A 27,400-nucleotide genomic window follows, 5' to 3' on the forward strand; every position below is an offset into this window, starting at 1 on the left:
GCCATCTTCTTCATTCCTCGCCCTCTAATCACCCTCTCAATTCTCTCTTGTTTTCCTCTATTCCCAAACGAAGAAATATTTTACTTTTCCTTACCCGTGCCACTTTTCAAAACGACAACGACCTACCACCTCAAACGACACCTTCTCCTCCTCCGTCGCTGCAAGGAGCTAAACTCCTCCCTTTCCTTATCTCAATTTTAATAGGCAATAGTAATAAGAGATGAAAAATAAAAACATTGAGAGAGCAAGAACTTGAGACAACCCTTTGGTGCTTCAATAGAAACAGAAACAGAAGATGAAAGATGATCGTTACTGTCATAGATGATGTTTTCAACAGCTTCAAAAACTCTTCTAAAATCCTTTTCGAAAACATTAGTGGGTGACTAATTTATCACTTTTCGATAACACTGGTGACTGATTTATTATTTTATCAAAGTTGAATGAATATTGATATAGTTTACCCTTAATATATATTTATTGAAGTTAGACGGATTTATACGTAAAAGTGTAACACGAATCTTGTATTGATTTATATTCAAACACCGTTTATATAATAATTATTGATTGTGTGATAATATTTTAATCCTTAAAATATAAGGATGAAACTCACATTTTTAAATTATTTAATATGCTAAAATTTAATTTGTATAATCAAATGATCATGATTGGCATTTATATATTTTTTAATTCTTTACAAAAAATGCAAAACTTTCACTAATTCTTTATTTACTTCTCTTCTTTTTTCTTTTTCTTTTATTTTTATAGTTGTTAAATTCTATCACATATGGATTTTATTTATTTTTTTAGGTTTAAAGATATTTCGATTATCAATCTATTATAATAGTGTTTGATTTTGATCATTGTTGTTCAAATGTGTATTATTTATATTAGATTACGGCGCATCCATAATGTAGATGAAAAATTGTATAAAAAATATATTTATAATAATTTATATAAAAATAAATGACGCTTTAGTTGAAATAATTAAATTGAAACTTTAAAATTTAGTGGTGACTTAAGTTTAAATCTCATTATAATAATATTTTATATAAAAATATAAGAAATCAAAAGTTATCTTATATTAATATTTATTATTTTGCAAAATAGGTAGTTTTAATCCTTGTTTAGATCAAAACTTTCATATATATATATATATATATATATATATTTCAAAACAAAAATATAAAAATAAGTAATCAAGGAAAAATATAAGAGAATGAAGAGAAGATTTTTTTTATTTTTTATTTTTTGCTTTTTTGCTTTTTTGGAAATAAATAGGAGGATAATATATTTCAGTGCACTCGAACTCACGTATTTTTACATTGGCAACAATGTCAATATCAATCGAGATAAGACTCAATCGAAAAAAATCATTATACTTTTAAAGCGAGATTCAAGTTTAAACCTTGAAAATGATATTATTGAGAGAAGTAACCATAAAACTCGAAATTCGAAATAATTAATCTATGAACTATAAAACAAACATGAAAAAAAATCTTATTTTATGAAAATTTTAATTGAGTTTAACTTTTTCTTAATTATTTTTATTTTTTAATTATAATGATGACTATGTTGATGGAATCAATGTTAATCAGAAAGGACGAGGTAATTTACAGAAAAATGAAGAATGCTTATTTGTGAATTTAAATTTTCAAAGTACTTAATTGACAAAAAAAAATGTAATACATTATAATGAGCCAAATCAAATTTTCAATCCAATAATTAAGATTGCTAAATAATTAATTTTTAGGAAATTACAAAATTTTAAGTCTTAATGAAAAATTTGGCCATTAATGTTTACATATTTTATTAAAATGACTTAATTGTATTTTTGAGTTTTTTTTTGGTAATTAACTTTTATTCTTTTTTCGATTTTTTTAAACAGATTTGATAAAATTACCGTTAAAAAAGTTAATTGGATGATGTAAAATTTCATATGTGAAATATTTTTAATGGGATGTAATTTATTACTTAGGTAGCCCAATAAGATAATAACTCTTAATTTAAATCAAATCGAGAATATTGTGGTGTGCATTCATTTTGAATTTTTTTTAGATAATTACATTTATTTTTTTAAATTAAGAGTTCATGAATTTTTTATTTTATTTTTTCTATAAGTAATTATTTTATTGAGTTATCTAAATAATAAATTATATTTCATTAAAAATATTATACATTAATTTGTTAACTTTTTTAACAGTACTCTCATTAAATCTATTAAAAAATAAAGATTGATGGACAAAAATATTTAAAAATATAATTAAAATCATTTGAAAAAACATATAAATAACGTATCAAATATTAAATCATTAGATAAACTGGTTCCCATAAAATATTTAGAGTAAATTGTTTGTTAGTCTGATGTTCTGCTTTTTGATTAAAAAAACGTGGAAGCAACCAATATTTATTATGAGAGAAGAAAAAGGGTAAAAATGAGGTCAGGGTTGTTTGGATACTTTTGGCATTTTGTTACCGAAAAAAAGAAAAAGAAAAAAGAAACGCTCGCGGGAATTAAGGTGACTCTGTCTTGTCTTTCTCTCCAATTCCTTATCTCTTCACCGACAATCACAATTTCACCTTACGCCATTCATTTCTCTTCCGTCGTTACGTCGATGCCCACCCAATTTCTCTTTTATTTAATTCTAAATAATTTTATTTTATATTAGGATAAAACTGAAGTTACGGCAAAGTAACTTTTTCAATTTTGGTCAAATTTAACTATTAGTCCCTGTACTATACAGAAGTTGTAGACTTTATCTCTAATTCTAATTTGATTACTTTTAGTCCTTGTACTTTTTCAAATTTTATCCTAATCCAAACAGTACCAATTAAACTTGTTAGGTCAAATTTTGCTATTGATCCCATAAGTTATAGATTTAGTCTTCTCCGATTTAGCCCTTAAATCCATTAACTAAAATAACTTGACTTTTCTATAAGTATTATGTAAAAATAACAAGTTGGCATGGTGTTACACAGATAATAATATATTTGCTATTTAAAACTTTGGAAATCATAGAATTTAACTTGATAAACTTAATAATTACCGTTTTATCATTACTGAAATTTTAAATTTTAAAAAATATAAAAAGTAAAATAGATAAATATAAAATATAAATGCTGATTAACTAATAACGGAATTTGCCCATGTAAAACATACCATTATGAAAAATAAAACTCAATCACTTGTATTCTATGAAATAATTCTGGCTAAATTTAATTTGTATAAAATCTTCTAAAGTACGCATATGTATGTAAAAACATAGAGGTAAATTTAAAAATAAGATATAGTAAATAACAAAACGTATAGTTTGAAACTAATTAGTAATAATATATGAAATATGTATGATATTAAAATGAAAAGTAGATTAAATTATGGATAAAATGAAATTAAAACATGTAAACGAATCATATTAAGAATATACTAAATGTATTGCAATTGTTTATCTTGAGTTAATATTGAGTTGACTTGTGACACCAATTCAATTAATGTATACAATTGGTGGACGTAATAAAATATGCATAATACAATTAAAATGTAAATGTTATATTAAAATAAATCTTTGCTTAAGTGGTAATGTTAGTGTTTTATTCACATGAGTTTAAATTTAATCACATAAAAAAATTTATTAGCTTTTTTTCAAAAAATAAAAAGATTAAAGAACCCTTAAATTAATGATATAACTTATTTTAATTATAGAAAAATATTTTATTAATCAAGTTGATGCTTAGTGACTCGTAACACCAACTCGATTAGAAAACAATGTAGCTAGGTTTATTATATACACAAAATCATTAAGATTTTGCCTACAATTATGATCTATTAATTGAGATTTATTTACAGTTCACAATTCCATCATTTTACGGCAAGTTTCAGCTATTGTTCACCAGGTTTATTGGATGATACAACATTAACTGCTATGATCTAACTATAACATAATTAGATTTTCTTTTTATTAGTAGATTTATTGTTTAAGTGGTTTAATTAACAAGGGGGATAACCTAACTAAGATGCCAATATATACATTTGGATGTTTTTCTTTTTTATTAAAGTTATTGAAAGTAAAGCATCACTGTAAAAATTATTTAATTTTTATTTAAAATTTGAAAATAAAAATTGCACTAATTAAACTACGTCAATTTTCTTACATTAATCACCACGTATCAAAAAGTTTATAGTTTAAAATGTTTCCACCGACCATCGAACGTATCAAAATATATTTCCTTTCAAATAGTTTTTAATCACCACGTATCAAAAAGTTTATATTTTAAAACGTTTCCACCGACTATTGAACGTATCGAAATATATTTTCTTTCAAATAGCTTTCAATCTGCTATCATATTAATCTTTTGAATTCAATGGATTCTGATTTAGTGAGATCAGTTCATACTTCAAATGCTCGCCGAATGATTTACTATTGCTACACCAAACTGATGCTGAAAATTAAGCTATTCAAGTTGCTCGAACGTCTGATATCTTTTGATGAGTATGAAGCTTATCGTAAAAATCAATGTCGAAGATGCTTAGGGTTTCACATAGAAACGGTTGTTGACAAGTATGATTATGGAAGCAAATTGATAAGCAGCAACAAAGGTACGATGATTCATTTACTTAATTCACGTTCAATTTTGGACATGTTTTTACATCTTGAGATCCTCTAGTTGAATTTTTTTAGGTAAAAGTAGTGAAGAAAGATGGTGTGATTTTAGGCATGAATTGCAATGGTCATGAACAATTAATCTAAAAAGTTAAATTCAGTAGGGAGGTAAAATTAGTTAATTTTACTACTCATTAATTAGCGATGTTAATTGACATAAATATATATTTCAAAATCAAAGGTTGTGAAAGTAGTAAAAAAAAAATTGAGGATCTTGGCCTTCTTCCTCTATAAAATTGGGAATTACTTTCATCTATTAAGTTATTCTTTAAAAAATGGGATGCCATCACATTTTCTTCCCAATCATCTCTTCTTACTAGCATATATAAATGTAATGCCAAAATCTTTATAACCGATTTTACTAAATACAAAAATGTTTTAAATACATAAAAATATAAATTAATGAATACCAATTTAGAAAAACCAGAAAATTCTTTAAAAGATAACAAATTTCCAGAAATTATAAAAATATACTCTTTCTTTTTTTAAAAAAAATTACATAAAATTAAGAAAAAAAGCAAAAATTCAAAAAAACACACACACAAAAATAATATAAATATATAAATATCTATAATACTTTTTATTAATCTTAAATGCTTTTCTATTTTTCATGAAATGTTGCTGTTTTATTTTTCCTTTTTTTAAAAAAATTATTTTAAAAATATATTATTATATTTGTTTTGTAATTATAGCCCCAAAGGACTATAAGAGTTATTTTAATTTAGCAATATGTCATTTTTATGTGTTTTAAAAATAATTTATTTTTTGGATTTTTCTTACATTTTTTGTATTTAATTTATTTTTTAAAAAAATGAATATATAATTTATAATATCTGAATTTTTCTGAGTTTATATAAAAAAATTTTGAATTTTTTATTTAATTCGAAAAAAATGTGTGAATCATGTAATGTCAGATTATTTTAGCAAAACTAGATTTTGAAGTGACAAATATGAGGTTCTGAAACTTCAAATATGAAATTATATACAAAATAAACTAAATACTAAAGTAATAATTGAGCCCAACTTTAAACTACATTAAGCTTAACTAAAAAAAATACTTAAAAGCTCCTTGTGAAATAAAATCTTCCACTAGCATTATATTGAATGCAAACATGCGTAGTTTTGAAGTTACAACTACTTACTCTCATCTCAATGGTTTGGGTAATTAACTTAAGTCAAATTAATTAAAAATATAATTTTCAACATTTAAGGTCCCCACAAAATTTGAATAAATAAAAACAACTTATATGCTAGAGATCATTTGCAATTATATTGAGGTGAATTAATAATTTAAATTTTATATATTAAAATATAATCTCTTCTTTTTCTTTTCTTTTTTGCTTTATTTAATTTTTAATCCATTTATTATAATCTACGCCAATAGGTAAAGTCTTTTGTTTGACACTCTAATCATAAGGGTCCAAACTTCAAATTTTATTTATATAATTTCCTTGTAAGATAAATAAATAAATAAAAAGATGATATTTTATGCAGATGTCAATGAACCTTTATTATTGGACAAAATAAAAAAAATTATTTGACTTATAGATAAATACTAATTTTAATTATTATATTAAGATTTAGATTGCAGAATTTATATCAAGTTTTGATTTTATAGCTTAAAAGTTAAATTAATATATAATTTGTATGGTTAAAATAAAGTTATTTATTTATAAATAAACTAATATATTTTCACATAAAAGAATGGATGAAATATTAGTCCCGCGAGGGAATTAGAGTTAGTTTCTTAGGTTTGTCATATAGTTACAAAATTTGTCAAGTGAGTGAGTGTGTGTGTGGACATGGCATGGTTGCTGAGTAATGTCTTTCTCTCAACACCTGTACCATAGAATCTAACTTTTCAGTTTTGTCCTTATATAAGTACGCCTACTTATAATCAACACGTGTGACTGTCCATGTCATTTACTGTTTTTAACCTCCATTTCCTTCCTAAGCTATATGCTACTCTACTTCAATGTCACCCAACAATTTAATTTCACAAAATTAATTAATTAATTAATTTGCAATTGCCATCTCTTTTTTCTTTTTCTTTTTTTATTACTCTAATCTTCATTGTTCGCACTTAACTGCAATCCACATTATTCTCTAATGTAGTTAATATCTTACTGTTTTTATTTTAGTGCTAGTGCTAGTATATATTTGTATTAATGTGTTTTAGTGTACCATTTTTAATTTATATTATATATGGATGCAAATATATCTATATAAGTATATTTATATCAATCTATATTTTTTTAAAATTATTATTTAGGCTGATGATAACTTTTCAATTTAAACATAATTTTGAAAAAATTAAAATGGTTAAAGATAAAAAAATTAAAAATTGATTTAAAATGTCAAAATTTTGTACTAATCAGTTATAGACAAGTACGTACCGATACAAATTGGTATTAATCGAAACATATCAAAATGACTAAAACGTACTAAAATTTTGACCGGAACAAGACGAAACATATACTAGTTGATACTGAATTAAGACTGAAACAATTTGTACTGATCGATACGTATCCACTACCATTTGAAAACAACACATCACCAATTTACTAATCTAGGGCTCAAGCCATTCATTATAGTAATTGAACTATATGTCTTCATCTTTGATATTTAGGGATATGCCAAGGTATGATAGTGTTGATAGGATTATATAATATTAGGCATATGTGATGAATTCCATAAACATGAAACATTTATTTATTTTTAAAATACAATTGAAGTAGCTATATCGATCTTTTTTTTTTAAATTTCATTTGTGGGTTAAAACTTTTAATTGCAGTCCTATAAAAAAATCTTATAATTTTGTTGCACAAATAAATTTAACTAACTTTTTAAAAGAACCACTAGTATAGAGGGATCTAAAACCAAATTGACACAAACCTAAATGTTGTGTAAAAAGATTGAGATTTATTAAACAAAGAATAAGATAGATACTGGAGAAAAGTTGGTAAATTAAAAAGGGGAAGCAGAAAGTGTAGAGTGATGGAAGAAAAACATGTGGCTAGAGGAGGGTGAAAGCAAGGAAGGAGCAAATGCTTCATTAGAGACAGAAAGAGAAAAACGTCGGTTACTATTAGGTGAAAGATCAGGTTAATGGGTATGGCCTATGGAGTACTAATGTAACTTTCACCATGCCTTGCCTTTTACTTTTTTAGTTTTTAACCCTACTTCTCTCTATATAATCCATTTTAACTTTCCAAGTGTTTCATCTTCTCCTACAACCTTTTTTATTTATCATTATTGTTATTATTTGTTTGTTTGTCTCTTTGGTTTCTGTAGTAAGGTAGCAGCATGCAGTCATGGGCTTTTCGCCCTTTTCTGTTCTTCTTCTTCTTCCTCTATTAATTCCCGCAGCTCACTATAATTCTACTCAAATCCATTCTCCTGCTATTATCACTTTGTATCATTAATAGACTCAACCTAGCTAATACGTTATATTGATATAGTTTCTTTTAATTTTCATCTCTTCTTTGGGGCGCTTGATTTGCTTGCTTAATTGCACTAGTTAACGCCTTTGAATAAGATCAATCAATATTTTGCACCTGCATTTGGTTTTGGATTATCTCGTTATTTCCCATTAATCTAGAGAAATGTCGAAAGGTGTCACCAATCCCAGTTTCTATGAATTCGCAGAGCAACAGTTTATCTCCAGCTTTAATCTTGCCCAGGCCCATGCTGAGGCCGAGGCTGAAGCTCAAGCTCAAGCTCAGGCACAGGCACAGGCACAGGCTCAGGCTCAGGCTCAAGCTCTGGCTCGATACAACAATGCCCTTGATGAAGCCATCTATGGGTCCGATGAATTCCGCATGTACGCTTACAAGATCAAACGCTGCACCAGGATGCGCAGCCACGATTGGACGGAGTGCCCCTACGCCCACCGTGGTGAGAAGGCTCAACGCCGGGACCCTCGCAAGTTCCCCTACACCGCCATTGCCTGCCCTGCCTTCCGCAACGGGAAATGCCAAAAGGGCGACGCCTGCGAGTTCGCTCACGGCGTATTCGAGTACTGGCTGCACCCCGTCAAGTACCGCACGCGTGCATGCAATGCTGGCATGTTCTGCCAACGTAAGGTTTGTTTCTTTGCCCACACACCAGACCAGCTGAGGTCCGACTCCAAATTCAGCGGCCCTTTTGCACACAAGGGGAGGATGGTGATGAAAAGGAGAGGAGATCATCAGCTGATGATGATGATGATGGGGTCTCCATCAGGTGGTGTAGAAGGTTCCACGTCAATGCAGGCACAATATGTGGAGCCATCACCACCACCACCGCCGCCGCCACATCAACTGGAAGGGGTTTCGACTTTGCTCAAGAGTTTGAGGGTATTGAAGATGAGGGAAGATGAGGAAAGGGAGCTGAATAATAAGAAAAATAAGAACAATAGTATTAAGTATGAGGATGAGGATGAGGATGGGGACGGGGACGGGGTTGAGATGGCGGATATGGATTTGCCACATCTTGACTGGATTACAGAGTTAGTGAAATAAATAGCATGCAGTGTAAGATCACTGAAAATAGTAAAAATCGAGAGTAAATCAAGGGTGGGTTTAATTAATGTAATGTGCCGTTTGATGTAAAGATTGTTTAATGTTTATGTAATGTTTGTGCTTCGAGTTTCCTGTGTTCAAATGATTTTCACTTCTCTTTAATTTGTTTAATCACTTTTACTCGAACTTTATATCCATGTATATAAAAACATGCATATCAATCCCTTTTAACCTATCATATATAAACAACACTAAAAATTCTATTTAAAAGGTACGAGATATGATTTAAAACTGATTAATAATAACACATTTAACATATGCATTTAAAATGAAATAATTAGGTTAAATTATGAATAAAACAAAATTTAAATAGGTAAATAGTTTAGATTAAGAATATTAAATGCATTATAATTATTTATTATGGTGTTGTTATCAATCTTGGGTTGATGTCCAGTTAACTCGTGCACCAACTCAATCAATAACATTATCAATATATACAATTGATGAAGGTAAAAAAATATACATAATATTTTAAGATAAAGTTTTGGTGAAATGGTAATGTTTAAATTTTACAATGCAATTGTTAGGGGTTCAAATCCCATCACATGCATATATTTAAAAAAAAGGTTAAAGTACACTTGAATAATATAATTTATTTTAATTATGGAATTATATTTTCTTACTTTCCTTAATTTGTCACCGAGTTTAGATTAGTATCCTCATCTATTTTATTGTCTAAGTCTAATTTTATTTTGATCGAGGTAAATATTTCTTAATAATGTCAACTCTAAAATTTTATTATTTTAAATACTAATTTTTTTATGTAGTAATTATATTAAGTTAAATAGATTATTTAATTTTAAAAAATAAAAAATAAATAATTTAGACTAACTCGATTACAATCCCTGTATATGACATAATAGCTCATATATAATGAACGCTTCATTAGAATTGGAAGTTATTCGTTTAAGCATTTTGAATGTTAAATAAATTAATTTATGAAGTCTTTTGAGGTAATATTTCCTTAATAATTGGAAGTTATTTGTTTAATGAACTAATGTTTTAAGTGTGGAAGCAACGTATTCGATTTAAGGCCTCTCTTTTAGGGTTTAATTTTGTACGTCATGGTTATAATTTGATCATATATGCATATTTTTCTCTCAATTAAATTTGTATATATTGCTGACGATGCCACACTTACAATGCCAAAAATTGTTCTTTCACATAATACATTATAATTCGAGGCCCATCCTATTTTATCCCTCCTTTTAATGAAAATTATATAACAAATGATTTCTCAAGTATTTAGATTAAGTTTAAATCTTGAAGTGGACATTGTTAAGGAGGATTTTATTTGAACATCACCCCTAGTCCAAACAGGATTAGACTCGGACCATAAAACGGATGAGAACACGTGGTTATACCAATTAAAAATTATATATCACCAATAAGTGATAAGTGTAATGATAAGACACATTACACATCTAAAGATAAAATGCATGTTCGAACATTATTGGAGATAGCATTGTTAAAAGGAGCAATCACGCACATGAACTCCAAACATAGGCCATAAAACGGATTTGGAAGATACCAAAAAATATTTATATATCACTATGAAGAGAGTTGCCACTGTTGACAAATATTACACCAAGCTGGTGAATCAGGAATACGAGTTGAATAACTTGAGGCATGTTGGACATTATCCTTAAGGCCGCGTTTGGTTGAAGGGAATGGAATAGCCATTCCCTCCTTATTCTTAGATGAACAGTTAAGCCATAGTTTGCTTCACTGTTTTCTTCATTCGGCGAATGGCTATTCCTCTTCTATTCATCTGATTTACCAAATCATCATTCGGTGAAGGGGGCTAAGAATAACCTATTCAACAACGAACGTAATAGAAAAATTTCTCCCCCAGACAATTTTACCCTGTATTTGTTCACCCATTGTTCATCAATTCGTCGTTGTTGTAAAAGTAGTACCTCTGTCGATTCTGTCATTGGGAACTGTCGATTCATATCCAACTCATTCCTCGCCTCCACAAAGCTGCCTTCTTTCCCTTGTGAGAACCTTTGTAAGTTCCCATTTTTTCTTCCTCTTCTTCTTTTATAATTTCAACATGTTTTTATTACTGGTTTTATTTTACCTTTTTTTTTGAACTTTTGTAAAAACTAAAAAATAAAAAACAAGGATCTAAAAGAGTTGGATTAGAGTTCTTTTAATGGCACAAATTCATGTTCAGTATCAGGCGCCAGTTTTCGGGCCAAACGACGCTGCTCCCAAACCCGGGGGACTGCAGTTTATGCTGACTTCATTCTATGTCGGGGATCCTGATGCTTCCGTTACTGATGAGCAACTCTTCCAAACGTTTAGCCAGGTGGCTTAGGTTGCCTCAGTAAGAGTTTGTCGGGACTTGGCTACCGGTCGTTCTCTCGGCTACGGCTATGTCAACTATAACAATCCTCGTGGTGGTTAGACTTCTACTTAACTTTAAAAACTTGTTCTTTATTAAATAATCAACAATTGAAAGATGTTTGATAGTCATCTCGACTGTGAGTTCTTTTAGAATGGGAATGTAGTTATTGAAAGATATTATGCAATTATTATAATTGTATAACATTATTGGTAATTACTTTGTAATCTAATTTAATTGCAAAGTTTAAGTGTATTATAGTATCTAGGTATTTCTTGCTGATGGTTAATTGTTAATGTTTCTTGGAAATGTAAAAATGGTTAATTGTTAGTTTTGCTTTGGAACTTCTCATAATGTATGTAGTCTTTAGATATAGAATGCATGTTTGCAACTCCCCAAGAGTGGATCGAACTTGCATGTTAGAAATTAACTTTTTATGATTCATTTCTTTCAAGTTCATGTTTCTTTTTTTGAAAGAACAAGTTGGTGTTTTAGATAATTATAATTTCATTCTTTTGAATTATTCAATTAATTACCAGTGCGCTTTTGTTCTTCCTGTCTACAGTGGCTAGGGCATTGGATCTACTTAATTTCACTTCATTGTATAACAACCCTATTCGCATCTTGTATTCTCAGCGAGATCCTAGTCTTCATAAGAGTGGAACTGCAAACGTATTTATCAAGGTATTAATCTATTTTTAGTCTTTCTAAATTTTAGTCTTTCTCAGCATACACTCAATTTTATTCGTTATCATTTGTATTACTAACCATTGTAAGATAGTTCTAGCATTCTTAAGAAAAATTCCTATGTTTTACATTTGATATGAGCTGCCGAGGTTACAATATCCATGATTTCCCCTGATGGCTTTGTTGGATGAAAATTCACCCAGGAAACTGAAATGTTTAAGTGGCTTAAAAAGGCTGGAAAACATACTAAGATGGTTGAGCAATCTGGTTCTTCTAATGATGAGGGTAATTTCCTACTCTAATTTGAGTAATCTTTCTCTTGTTCTACTGAATGATGTTGGAAACAATTTTACTTGCTGCTTGCCTTTGATTGTCACTAATTGCTCAGATGTTTTAACTTGCCTATGTATTTGCCTACCAAGAAAGAAAAAAGGAATAAAGCGTTATTAATGCAGTTAGATATTGTAGGCCTGCTATTTGATGATATATTCAGAGAAGAGGAAGCTTCATTTTATGGTTGATCCTTTATTGAACTGTCATTGCAACTTGTTCTGCTACTAAGGCAATCCGAAGAAAGACCACTTGAACTGGTAGGATGAGGTACCTTTGCCACGTTCCTCGTAGGTTCAAGACTAGTTTCAGAGAAGGTATGAAATTGCTAGTTCATTATATAAACATATTTTGTTCTAGTTTAAGGGCTTTTCCCCTTTCATTTTGTTAAATATTTATGTTGGATCATGATACTAGGTACTGAAGCAACACCGAGGAAGAAGGTTGCAGCAGTTTTGGCTTAAGTTGGCTATGAGGTTGTTTTGATGAATCCATCTATTTTAGTAAAAGTTTTATGGGAACATTACATGAGAAATGTCATTTATTACATTGGATGCTTTTAAATATTTGTAGTTTCTATTTTCATGTAGCTTCTTAGGTTATTGTTGTTTGACACTTAATTACTAGACATTTTTGTGGATAAAGTTAATCATGTGCTTGTTTCGGTTATGATGCCCTTCATCTTGTTTCAAATTATAGTCTTCTTTATTCGAGTATTGTTGTTTGAAGTATTTCTACATCTTGTGAGTTACATCCTAGAAAAGTATAATCTTTGCTTGGCACTTGCCATAATAAAATCCGAGGTATCAGTCCTTTTTATTATATAAATTCTACAGCTGATGCTGAAACTTTACTGTTCCAAAACACATGTTTGATGGTATGTGCTGTGAATCAGATTATGTGATTTTAAAATTTTCTTTGTTTATTCCATGTGAGGTTTAGGTTCTTTGCTTATCTTAGTGTATTTGGTGTGACAACCCTAATTTGACCCTAGTCGGAATGTGGTTTCGGGACCACAAAACCGAGTCATAAAAATTTATTTTTTTATTTAATTACATATATTTTATATGCTTAATGACTGAATTAATATGTTTGAAAATTTGGTATTTTAATTTTGTCTTTTGGATGTAAAATTAGCTAAAAAGGACTTGTTTGAGAACTTTAAAAATGTGGTAGGTAAATGTCCAAGGGATTAATTTGTTGAATTACTAAAAGGGTGGATTTGCATGTCTATTTTACCTTTTTAAATTATGGGTACGGTAATGGGGTTGGCATACAATAATTATATGCTTTTTATAATAATAGATTATATAATTGAAATATGTTATAATATAAAATAAGTTATAATATATTAAGTAGGGGGTGATAAAAACAAGGAAATAGAATGTTTCTCTTCCATCCTCATTGCCGAAAACATAAGGGAAAGAAGAAGGAAAATGTCAAGGGCATTCGGCCATCTTAAGGGTTAATTAAGGTAGGATTTTATGTTATTTTTATTAAATTTTATGAAAATTGAGTTAGTAGTCAAGCTCTTATTATAACCCATATGTGAATTTTTTTGAATTGGTGACAAAATGTGCATTCGGTTATAATGGATAAATGCTAAGAAGATAGTGTTTTTATGTTTTGGATAGAAATATTAGAAAGGTGAAAATGAGCTAGCTAAATAGATATTGGTGAACTTAAATGATGGTATGAACAAATGTGGAGCTTTTGATAGTTTTTAGAAGTATTCGGTCAAGGTGGTTATGTGTTGAAACTTTGTGTTAAATGACAAAGTGATGTGCAATTGTTATTTTGGTAGTGATAATGCCGAAAGTGAAAAGATTGTTAAGGAATTATGGTTTAAATGTTTAGTGAAGATGATATTCGGCTTGTTAGTATGTGAATAAATTATTTAAAGTATAAACTTTATATATATGCTAAAAATTTATATGCATTCGGCCTTGAGACATTAGATAAACTTTAGTTAAAGATTCAATGTTTTGAACAACGATGGTTATAAGATGAAATGGAAATTATTAAATTTATATATATGTGAGTAATTAGCAAGGAGTGGTTACCGTATGTACATATATATAAATATAGGTGTTTTATTGAAATATTGATTGGGTTATGGATAGTAATGTGGTATTAGGTGAACAATAGCCGAATGGCTTAAAAGCCTAAGGTGAAAAAAATCAAATTTTAGCCGTGTGATTCTCGTGATATGAAATCATTAATATTATGGGATATAACTAACTAGCAATGTAATTAAATTACTTAATTTATTTATTTTAGCTCAAGAACCCAAAGGAGGGGAATCAAGCAAGGGCAAAGCAAAGAATATCGAGTAGCCGATTGCAACCGTTTCATCTAAAATGATGTAAGTCTATAAGCAATTAAACTTGGTTATTTTATACATAATTAGTGTATGCATATCATGAAAGAATTCCTCTCGTTTATGTATGTTAGGATCGTCCCGATTAAGCAACGAACAAGTAAAATAGTAGAAGAAATTGAGAAGATGAACACACAAATTTAACGTGGAAAAACCCCTCAAAAGAGGATAAAAAACCACGGGCAAAGATAATTTTACTATAATGGCAAAAGAATGAAGAGTACAAAAGATGGAGATAAAAACTAAACCCCGAAAACCCGAAAAACAAAGAACCCTCAAACGTAAACACAAAATTCTCTGAATGTGTTATGAGTTCTAATCTAATGGGTGTCTCTTTTATTCTAAGATTGTAAAGGAGCCTATTTATAGGCTAAATTAGTAAGTCAAATAAACTATACTAATAAATGCTAAATATATTATACTAATAAATACTAAATCTTCTAGAAAGAAAATATATTTTTGTTTAACTTGACTTGCAAGCAATCTCTTAGAATTTAGGTCACACAATTCTAACAATCTCCACCTTGACACAAATTCTTTCAATGCCATCTTTGCCAAAACCCGCCACGGGCCTATCTTGAACTATGCAGGGAATTAACTGAGTCGAATCTATGCTTAGAAGCTGGAAGACTTCTAGCCTTCGACTTGTGCACTGCCAAATCAAAACTAACCCGGGTCTGATTTTCACGAATACAGTGCCCTAACTTTTCAAAACCTGCATCCAAAAGAGAACCTCTCTTCAACGAAACGGTCATACCTTTTTCCCTCCTATGACCAAGTTGCCTCCGCTTCAAATGAGTTGACTTTGACTCCGTAATGGACGAGGGACGTCCGATTTCACCGGTCACTGTAGAACCTTCCAGAATATAAAGACTGCCGGTTCTTTTACCTTTTAACAAAACGAGAGCTCCACGAGATACTTTAATGTCGCTCGACTCGATGTTGATTCTGCATCCTTTCAAGTCTAAAATACTCAAGGAGATAAGATTCTTTCGTAAATCAGGTACATACCTGACATCTGAGAGTGTCCTAATCGTCCCATCGTGTATCCTAATTTTAACAGTACCAATACCGATTATTTTACTAGATGAATCGTTTCCCATGTGCACAACTCCACCTCCAACTAAACTGTATGTGGAGAACCATTCTCTATTGGGACACATGTGGAAAGAACATCCTGAATCTAGGATCCACTCAGACGTAAGCTTGGAGTTATCGCTCGTTGACACTAACAAGAAATCATCACTGCCTTCATCGACCAAATTAGCACCAGCTACATCTTCCTCGTTACTCTCAGCAGCTCTTTTATTTCGCAGTTTATAACAATCTGCTTTGACGTGACCTAACTTTTTGCAATAGCGACACCTTTTGTCTCGTTTCTTTGATGCTACCAAAACGGAAGCTTGTCTATCTGCTTTGCTATTCAAATCAAACTCATTGTCGAGTTTGTCTCTACTCAACAAATGACCCTTCACATCTTCAAACGAGAGTTTGTCTCTGCCATAAATCAGGGTCTCCCTGAAAGACTTGTATGAAGAGGGTAAAGAGCACAATAATAGCATAGCTTGATCTTCATCGTCAATATGAACCTCAACGTTCTTTAAACCATTTAAAAGAGTAATGAATTGACTGATGTGATCTTTAAGAAGCTCACCTTCGTTCATGCGAAACATAAATAGGCGTTGTTTCAACACTAAACAGTTAGCCAGAGACTTAGTCGCATAAAGAGTTTCTAACCTTTTCCACAAGGCGAATGAGGTCTTCTCCATCAATACCTCCTGCAATACTGTATTCGCGAGGCACAACTGGATTGCAGACAAGGCCTTTTCATCAAGCTCTTCCCATTCTGTTTGATTTAGATTCTCAGGCTTTTTCCCTGTAACAACCTTTTTCAAGCCATTTTGAACTAGAATTGCCATCATCCGAACTTGCCACAGATTGAAATTTGTCTCACCATCGAACTTCTCAATTTCAAACCTTGTTGCTGCCATCTCTGACCGGGCTGATCTATGAAAGTTAAACTAGCTCTGATACCACTTGTTAGGATCGTCCCGATTAAGCAACGAACAAGTAAAATAGTAGAAGAAATTGAGAAGATGAACACAAAAATTTAACGTGGAAAAACCCCTCAAAAGAGGATAAAAAACCACGGGCAAAGATAATTTTACTATAATGGCAAAAGAATGAAGAGTACAAAAGATGGAGATAAAAACTAAACCCCGAAAACCCGAAAAACAAAGAACCCTCAAACGTAAACACAAAATTCTCTGAATGTGTTATGAGTTCTAATCTAATGGGTGTCTCTTTTATTCTAAGATTGTAAAGGAGCCTATTTATAGGCTAAATTAGTAAGTCAAATAAACTATACTAATAAATGCTAAATATATTATACTAATAAATACTAAATCTTCTAGAAAGAAAATATATTTTTGTTTAACTTGACTTGCAAGCAATCTCTTAGAATTTGGGTCACACAATTCTAACAATGTATTCTTTTGACTGAAAGGCATGTGACCGATTATACTTAGTTAATTGAATAAATCACTTGTTTAAACGAAATGATTTTGGCATTATGTGTGCGAATTTGAATGGCATTATGTGTGCGAATTTGTATGGCACTCTGTGTGCAGAATAGAATGTCAATATGTATGTGAATTACTAAGGCACTATGTGTGCGGGTTAACATGGTACTATGGATATGAATTTCCTTGCTTGAGCACTACGTGCGCGAAATTGGTTGTTGATAAAATAAATGCAGGAACTGAATGGAGGGCAAAACTATTGTCCGAATAGGAAATTGGGGACATGAAAATTTAAACATAGGTACATGAATACATCTATTTCATCGTTGTTAAATATTACAGGAAGGAATTAAGGTATTCGGCTATATGATACCTTGAGTTAACAGTAAGACTTGACTAGTAGTTGAATTGATAATTTCGATAATCTATTAACCTTTCTAGATTCTAGATCGACATATTCAGCTAATTGTTTGTATTATATGGCTTATGACTTACTGAGTTGAAAACTCATTTGGTGTGTTCACTTGTCTCGTATTTAGATTTCTTTTCGATCCGCTCCATACTCGGGACCATCTTCGAAGTCATCACACTTGCCAGCAACGTTTTGGTACCCCTTCTTAGTTAATCCTAAGTTAACATTATGGCATGTATAGGATAATATTTTGGGAGACTTTGTTGTTTTGATAGCATTGTACATAAAGGCCATAAGAAAATGGCTTAACTTACATGCTTAAATTCGATTTTGTTGGATTATGATTAAGCTCTTTGTGGATAATTGGCAATGTGTTATGGTGGAGTGGTATATATATTTTTTTATGAGTATCAAATTTGTTTAATGTCTTGAATGTATGAAGTGGATTGATTCGATTTTTGCTTTGCATATTGAATGGATTATTTGAATTTTGATTGTTGTATAGGTTAATGAGTTATATGTGATATGGCATTGAAAGTAGTTTAGTTATAACCGAACATGTATATGTTTATTTTAAAATGTTCACGGCTTGATATGGGTAATTCATGTTTTTGAATACATATATATAGATATTGACTTATAAAGTTTATATGTTTTAATATTATACTAGATTGTGTCAAAGTTACAATTGGCTATGTGATATTAATAATAGTTTGATTTAAAAGTTAGTCCAAGTGTGTGCATGTATTAATGTTAAAACAAAAAAAATGATATTTAGTTCAAGTAATACCTTGTAACCCCAATCTGGCGACTGATACGGGTTAGAGGTGTTACATTTGGCATCATATTTTTCTTGCCCAATCTCTTATGGCTAACCACATGTATCAATTGGTGGAACCCAAAATTTGTGGTCTGATCATAAAACTGGAAAGTTGAACAAACTAATTGTTTGCAAATCATTTTTGTTCTCTCTTTTTTTTATCATGGTTGTATTGGAGTTTGCTATTATTTTGTACGAAATCATGGTTTATCCTGTTTACTCAGTTGCTGAATCTGAAGTTGAAGGATTAGTTAAGTCTAGAAATCGGAGTAAACGAATCCTTTAGAATACCCTTCCATTTCTGTGCAAGCTAATTCTGAATTGTGAACATATTATTAAATAAAATTAATTTTTAATGGTTAAATAACAACTTGAATCCAATCAAATTGGACAGATATATGGTACATAAACCCCACTAGTTAACGGTTGCAAATTGGAGGAGGATTATTATTGAACAGAACAGGTAAATTTTTTCTCATATTTGTTTGTTTTTTATTATCAAGTTATTAATATATATTCAATAAAAAAATTTAAAAGTTGTATCCGCATTCGCTTATTAAAGTAAAATATATTCATTTAAATTAAATGAATTTTTTGGGGCTTTGAAAAATGAAACATTTTTTTACTTATAAAATAATCAAACAAAAATATCAATACTTATATTATAAATAAACAAAAAAAGCATAAGCAATAACAATTATATAACAATCAAACAATGAGCTTATAAACCAAATTCAGTTTAATAAATTGAATCTCAAACTTTTTGAGGTTGTAAAATTTTATAACATATGGATTATGACATATAAACTAATGGAATCATGTAACTTTTTGTTAATATATGAATATTATGTTTGGATATGAAATATAATTCTTAAGTTATTTATTACTTCTAATATTTTGTTTTTATTATAGATGTAAGGCCCAAATTATGCCCGGGCCCAGACCACAAGAATAGAACAAATAAAAGTCCATCAGTCCATTACAAACCCAAATTTCAATACAACCCAATAGCCCAGTTACAAGCCCATAACCTAACCCAAATACCCCGGCCCAAATGGCCCAAAATTCAAAACAAACTTCAGCCAACTCAGAACCCTAGGGTTTCTGCTAGGCGCCGCAGTAGCCACCAAGCAACCCTTCGTCATCACCGCCAGCGTAGCATCATACGACCACCAAGCTCCGTACATTAGTACCTGCGCACAAATGCAAAAAAGACAGCACGACAAAAAGAAAAACAGATAGCATAAAAGTTTGTTGTATTTTTTTTATCTTTTTTCGGCTATAAAGCCACAAAGATTATCAATTGTAAGGGGTTCACAGAGATTACGCAAAAAAAAAGAAATCAAAACAAACGAAAAGTTTGAAACAATACTCAAAAAGATCGAAGGTGGTTCTCCGATTAAGATTCTCCCTTTTGTTTTTTTATTGTTATTTTCTTTTTTTCTCTTTGCTTTGGTAGATAAAAATTTTAGCAAAATAAAGGAGAAGAAAACTTACTTGCGTTTGAGGGGTTTCAGACTGGTGCCACGATGGAGGCGAAGGCGCTGAGCACAGATAAACATCGAAATCGGCAAAGACCGAGGCGTTGTGGGCGTCGTTCCCCTCTCCCCCCTCTTCTCCCTTTCGTCTATCCTTTCTTTAGTCTGTTGAAGCATTTAGGTCTTAGGTTTTTTCTTTCTTTTTATTGATTAACAGCGAAACGGCACCGTTTGGGACATTGAGGGTCCGTATGCCAACCCGGAAAGTGACCCGGATCCGCTCTTTCTCATGCAGAACGGGGAATTTGCGCCCCAGGTCCTCCACATTCACGCGAGCTTTCAATTGCGCCTTATGCACCGTGCTCTTTTTTTTTCTTTTTGATTTGGACTTGTGATTTGTACCTTATTGCAATTTGATCCGCGCTTAAACACTGCGTTTTGGGGGATGGATTATTTCCATCTTAAATCCCTACGCATTTACTCGTGTTGCATATCAGTCCTTTATGGTTACTGCTTTATTTTCAAATTATCTCTCTTGTTTTAATTAAACTTTAATTTAGTCTTCTTAGTATAGCCTATTATTTAGCAACATGTTCAATGTTTGAATGTGTGTGGACTTATTTTAATATCCTATACAATATTATGTATTTCTATATATATATTATTAAATCCATGTATTTTATACATGTAGTTCTCCTTATATATATAAGTATATTTTTAAATCATTTATGCATATAATATATAATGTAACTAATTTATAATTTATCCCTATACATATTATCATACCTATGTTATTTTACATGTATTTGTTTTTTTTTAAATCTATATGAATGTATATTAATACACTTGTTACTTTAATAGATTTCTTATTTTAAAATACTTTTTGCTTTATGATTTATTAATCATTCTCTTTATATATATATATAAAATTTGTTTATACACAATTTATCTCTTTTAGAGGTCTTTATTTTTTTACATCCTCATCTGTCACTTTTATATATGTATTAATTCTATTAAGCTTTTATTTTATGTGTTATCTTTTTTAAGGCAATACATTTTGTTTAGATTATTCGGTATTTCATATTTATTTTCATGCAATATTTATTTTAGAGTTCTTCCACAGATTATTACTTATTTTCAATATATACTTTACTTCAAATTTCCTCATGCGTTGCCTAGTTTTAAAATTTTTTTAGGTTAAAATTATATACATGTATTGGTTTCAAAATTTTTTTCAGTCATTTATTTTAAATCTACTTATTATCATTCTAAAATTTGTTCATATTAATTTCCCATGTATATATTGTTTTATTATACATTGAGTTGATATTCTGTCATGCATATTGTTTATTCTCTATTTTTATTATATCTTCATTATATTGTTTACATTGATTTTTATTCTTGTATATATATATATCATTACCTTTAAATAGATATGTTTTTTTAAATATATTTTTGCATGCCATTTGTTCCAAATTTCTTCTTTCACAATGTTTATTTTAATATTATTTATTAGTTTTATTTTTATATATGCAAATCATTTCAAACCCTTTCATATGTTGCTCATTTGTAATTTTTCATATTAAATAGTTTTCAAATTGTTTCCATGTTGTTTTGTATATTGTTTATATTGTTTTGTTATAAATTTGTTTTCATACTTATATATATGTAAATGTTTCTTATATTATCAGTTTTGAATGGTTGAACATCGTGTTTTTACATGCATTGTTGACCTTCTATTGTTTTATGTGTTTTCCTTTAAATTTATTTCATTGTATATTTCCTTTTAAATCAATTATATATATGTCGAAACCATTTTTAAATTGAGTTTTGGAAAATGGGAATCGACTTTAAGAAAAATGAAAACGGGAGTCGGCACCAATCTTTTTAGGTGTGATTGGATCACCTTATAAAATGTTTTGTTTTAAAACATTAATTTTGGTCTACGAAAGTCGAGAAAATGGATTCGGGAGTCGGTTAGGTACGAGGAAGGGTTAGCACCCTCGTAACGCCCAAAAATTGGTACCTAATTGATTATCAAGTGTTTTTAATGTCGGAAATTTGAAAGTTTTAAGATGCAAACCTCTTTTAATTAGAATGTCTCAATTTTGAAAACTAAGGCTCGCTTATTTCAAACGAGTCAAAACATCACATCCAGTAAGTTAGGACGCAACATTTTAAAACCTTCAAAACTAAGCTCGTCTTTCGAAAATTTCTATCTCGAAACAACAAAACGTCATATCCAGTAAGTTAGGACATTATGTTTTGAAATCTCGAAATAATTGTTTAAGTTTTGAAAACTCAAAATCACTTAGAAGGGTGCTTGACTATTCGAATTCAACAAGAAAAGTCGCAACCCAGTAAGTTAAAGTTTTCAAACATCAAGCATTGCCTTTTAATTTTTTTTAAAAAAACCTTGGAATATTATTTTTAAATGACGTTTTAGGATGACATATTAATGTGTCATGAAGCATAGATGTACAAAATATTCTAACATTTCCATACAAACATAAATAATATCATTATGACAAAACTAAATAACATGAACATACGTTTAATGAAAAAAATCATACTAGGGTAAATATAAGATAATAAACAAATAAAAACATGAGTAAACTAAAAGAAAAACATAATACATGCAAAAATTATACAACAATATATATCATAAAATAGCACATAAAAGAAATAATTAAACATAGCATATAAAAAAATGAAACTATGCACAAATAAGATAAATGACATACACAAAAAAAATGAATAAATAGAACATTTACAAATTATAAAAATATAATGCAATAGTTCAAAATACATGAAATGATAATATAATATATATATGCATAGAAAATATATATTTGAAAATAAACTATATAAAAAGGTTAAATATTATAATATATAAAATACATAATCAAATGTATAAAATATATGAATAAATATAAATATTTGAAAAATGAAGAAATTAAAATAAAAAAAGGTTGAAAAACTAATATAGACGAAGAATAAAATAAGAACAGACCACAGAGAGTAAGAACGCAAGAATGAGAGAAATTTGAGTGAATGCTTTTAAGAATTCTTACTGCTTCCCAAAACTCAAGTCATTTACAATGAAGGGAGAGGCATCTATTTATAGTTGAGCCTCCCCAAATCCAACGGTACAGATCAATTACATTAACGGTTAAGATTAAAAGATATCTACAAATTAAATCTCCAAGATTACAAGATCATATCTTCAAGATTGCATATTGTATCAAGATTGCATATCATATCTAAGATTGTATCATATCTAAGATTGCATCATATCTAAGATTGCATATCCTTAAAGATTATATTTCCATATGAGTCAAGCTTATAGATGGACCTTAAATCCTTTCAAGTAATGGGCCATTCCGATTGGGCCAAATTATAAGTTTGTAATTTTGTACTGGACTTGGACTTTGTTTTATTTTTATTTTTTAGGGGTTTATTATTTTAAATACTGAGATGGGCCGGGCAAAAATGGGTTATTACAGCTGCCCCTCTTTGCTCATTGTCGTGTAACGAGAATAGAGCAAAGACTATAAAAGGACTCATTTTTCCCGGTCTCATCAGCTTCAGACTTCATGGTCCTCAATCTGCTCCTTGCAAACTCAGGATTGTCATGTTGATATCTTCGATCTGCTCTCCGTCGAACACAGAGACGCCAAATCTGCTTCTTCAATTTGTTTTCTGGCAAAACAGAGATGCCAAATCATCTTAGATCTGCTTCAGCCTAAATACGTGAAAGCCAAATCTGCTGTGTCTTTGATTTGCTCCTTGTAAACACAAGGATGCCAAATCATCTTGGATCTGCTTCAATAAAATCATCTGAAGGTTAGATCTGCTATGTATCTGCTCTCCGTCGAAATAGAGATGCCAGATCTGTTATCTTTGATTTGTTCCCTATAAACACAGGGATGCCATATCTTCGATTTGTTCCCTATAAACACAGGGATGACATGCTGAAATCTTCGATCTGCTTTGCTATAAGCATAGGAATGTCAGATCTGCTATCTTCGATTTGTTCCCTATAAACACAGGGATGCCAAATCTGCTATCTTCAACTTGTTCCCTATAAACACAGGGATGCCATGCTGAAATCTTTGATTTGCTTTGCTGTAATCACAGGAATGTCAGATCTGCTATCTTCGATTTGTTCCCTATAAACACAGGGATGCCAAATCTGCTATCTTCAACTTGTTCCCTATAAACACAGGGATGCCATGCTGAAATCTTCAATCTGCTTCGCTGTAATCACAGGAGTGTTAAATCTATTATCTTCGATTTGTTCCCTATAAACACAGGGATGCCATGTTGAAATCTTCGATCTGCTTCGCTGTAAGCACAGAGTGTCAGATCTGCTATCTTCAACTTGTTCCCTATAAACACAGGGATGCCATGTTGAAATCTTCGATCTGCTTCGCTGTAAGCACAGAGTGTCAGATCTACTATCTTCAATCTGTTCCCTATAAATACAGGGATGCCAAATCTGCTATCTTCAACTTGTTCCCTATAAACACATGGATGCCATGCTGAAATCTTCAATCTGCTTCGCTGTAGGCACAGGAGTGTCAGATCTGCTATCTTCGATCTGTTCCCTATAAACACAGGGATGCCAAATCTTGTTTCTCTGATATACATTGTCTCATAAAAGACATAACCTGTAGAATGCGTATGAGTTCATGCCTAATAATTAGGATGCTATGATCGAAGTGAGTCAAATTCTCCTAATTAGACATGTTATAATGCAAAATGTTATGAATATGACCCCTATTTCGGACGTCATCACTTATTCCCTCATCGAAGTTTTCCTTACTTCTCTCGAAGTCTCATTCCTACTCAGCTTGTGGGTTTGTACCATTCTTCAAATGCTATGACCTGCTAAAAATGTTTGTAAGATGATCCTCTCTCAGGATCGAATTGTTTGATTTGTTCAACCATCATTTAGACTGAAGAAGAAATTTTAGTTTCCCCGAGTACATCCGACCCTCACATATGGGAATTCTTTAAACAATTGTCCTGTTTCAGTTTCTTGTATTATCTAGAAATTTCCAGAGTAATATGCAAAACTTCATTTGTAAAGATATTTAGTTCATCAGTCATTGTTTCTATGCAACATACTTTATGAATAATGGAGGACGAATAAATTGATCTTGAGGATAATTTGAATGATTTATCAAAAAACAAAGGACGTTAATCTATCTTTAAGAAGAAAGAGAATCCAAAGATAGTAAACAGGACAAAAAAAATCAGATGCCCCAGATATCACAGCTTAGGCTTCCGTATGCGAACTCCGTGAAGACTGTTTTGAGTTTAACATGTGTTTAAAAGATCCAAAGTAGTTTGTTGATGCCCCGGTATGTAACATATTTCACTTCTTGTCGAATCTAGTATAGCAAGATCACTGCACGCCTTTCAAAATTTGAGCTGCCCTTTCGGGTTTTCAACTCAAAACCCCTTTGGTCTCAAGGCGCCCTTTGCGGGTTTTCACCTTGGCCTCTCCATTTTTTCTTTTTTTTTTTCTTTTTATTATTTTTTTCTTTTTCTTTTTTTTTTGAAATAGAAGTCCCAAAGTGCCCTTTGCGGGTTTTCACCTTGGCTTCCCTTCTCTTTCAGACAAAATACTCCTTAACCGAGTCTGAATTCACTGGATCAGATAAATTCTTCCTATCCATTTCTTGTCAAAATCAGTGGACCTCTAGAGAAAGCCCTCTTCGCAACATATGGCCCTTTCTAATTTAGCATCCTTTTGCATGGGAAGGATCTCTTTTACTACAAGGTTTCCTTTATGAAATTCTTTTGGACGAACCTTCTTTGTCATAAGTCTGTGTCATCCATTCTTGGTACATTTGCTTAGGAAGAATACTTTCAAGTTAAGTTTACTAGAGGTGTTCAATTCTTGACTCCATCAAAGCTTGGAGGAAAAATCTTGATTCATAAACCCATGAGAAAGGGATTGCCCCAGCAGCAGTCCTGGCTGTTGTTTGTCAAACCCTACAAAAAGATGGTTCAATGATTCTCAGCAGACAAGAATGAAGTTGCTGGCTTTATCCTTCAACCTAGAAAGCTGAGATACAGAGATTACTCTCGGAGCATACATCCCACCATGACTCGATGATGTTTCTGAAGCATCCCTAATCTTCATAAATTGCCCCCAACTGTGAAGCTGCCAAATGAGCGTAGCAAATAGGAGCCACAAAAAATATGGTTGTGGTGCTCCTTTGATACATATAGGATAGAGAATAAACAAACTCTTGCAGATCATCAGCCGAAAACCCAGCCTGGTCTAAGAGAACATGATAGTGGGTCAGCCTCGTGATTCCAATCATTCCAGCATGGGTACCAAGGTAAAAATCATTGTTCTTTGGATGGCATACTTTGTTGTCAATGACAGTACCATGTAGCACATTGTCAGGAGATCCCTGCTAAAAAAAACTTGGTATGATGGTTTTTCGTACAACAATAACCACAATCTTTAAGGTTCCACTTCTCGTCAAGGAACTTGCAAGCCTCAATAACTTGATCAAAACTTGATTGAATGCTAACCCCATCCCTGAAAATAATGATTTGATCAGGTTTCCTCTTCCCTGAACTTGTATAGAAGTCTATGATACCGTCATCCACTTTGTCAGAAACTTGTTTTGAAGAAAGAATCTATCATTTTAAACTTTAGAGACTGTGTACGGCCTGATGCCCCATAGCTGGAAATCAATGGCCACCGTCTAGAGCTAACCATCGCAGCTGTTGATGGCACATCAGACTGCTCAGGAAAGCCAAACAATGCACCCATTCCAAGGATGATGGTTGGAACCTTTAAAACAATTGGAATTGAAGGTGTTTGCCCCAGCGTAAGCATAGAGAGTGGGCGGTAGTTTCTTATGCCAATTTTTACCAGTCTCGGTCATCTTCTGTAATTTGTTTTTTTCTTCTTTTGCTTTTCTTTTGGCAACCTTTGTTGTACTGTGGTATGGCACATTATCTTTGAAAAGATTGCAAACTTTTGGCATTGTGCAGTTATATATAATCTTCTTCTTTTTTTTTTGAAATGGATGACTTTTGACTTTGTAATATTGGCATATAAAGCTATCTCCCCCTCTTAATGGAGTAGTTAATGTCCACAAAGATGAGTCATTGTCAGCTTGAAACTTTTGACGAGCTCGGGCCTATAACATACATGCCCCATAAGTCTTGA

General features: G+C 31.0%; 1 protein-coding gene and 1 long non-coding RNA gene across 2 annotated transcripts; one reads left to right on the forward strand and one right to left on the reverse strand.

The window, feature by feature from the left end:
- The first annotated feature begins 4,249 nt into the window (after positions 1–4,249).
- LOC107933471 (zinc finger CCCH domain-containing protein 54) lies at positions 4,250–9,295 on the forward strand. The gene is made up of 2 exons (XM_016865686.2): positions 4,250–4,591; positions 8,304–9,295. The coding sequence occupies exons 1-2, from the start codon at positions 4,357–4,359 to the stop codon at positions 9,155–9,157; spliced, it is 1,089 nt and encodes a 362-aa protein (XP_016721175.1). The 5' UTR covers positions 4,250–4,356; the 3' UTR covers positions 9,158–9,295.
- A 10,306-nt stretch (positions 9,296–19,601) lies between these two features.
- Positions 19,602–20,800, reverse strand: LOC107933454 (uncharacterized). The gene is made up of 2 exons (XR_001693629.2): positions 20,216–20,800; positions 19,602–19,911 (listed from the first exon to the last, which is right to left on the reverse strand). It is a non-coding gene; the product is annotated as an uncharacterized lncRNA (long non-coding RNA).
- Positions 20,801–27,400: the final 6,600 nt, after the last annotated feature.

Source organism: Gossypium hirsutum, chromosome A12 (genome assembly GCF_007990345.1).
Source record: "Gossypium hirsutum isolate 1008001.06 chromosome A12, Gossypium_hirsutum_v2.1, whole genome shotgun sequence".
NCBI classification, from domain to species: Eukaryota; Viridiplantae; Streptophyta; class Magnoliopsida; order Malvales; family Malvaceae; genus Gossypium; species Gossypium hirsutum.

What these genes read in the sequence shown, in the direction of transcription:
- LOC107933471 (XM_016865686.2), top strand. Translation starts at nt 4,357, where the DNA reads ATGGATTCTGATTTAGTGAGATCAGTTCATACTTCAAATGCTCGCCGA. An exon ending in ATTGATAAGCAGCAACAAAG is followed by an intron (nt 4,592 to 8,303) that starts GTACGATGATTC and finishes ATGAATTCGCAG; the next exon opens with AGCAACAGTTTATCTCCAGC.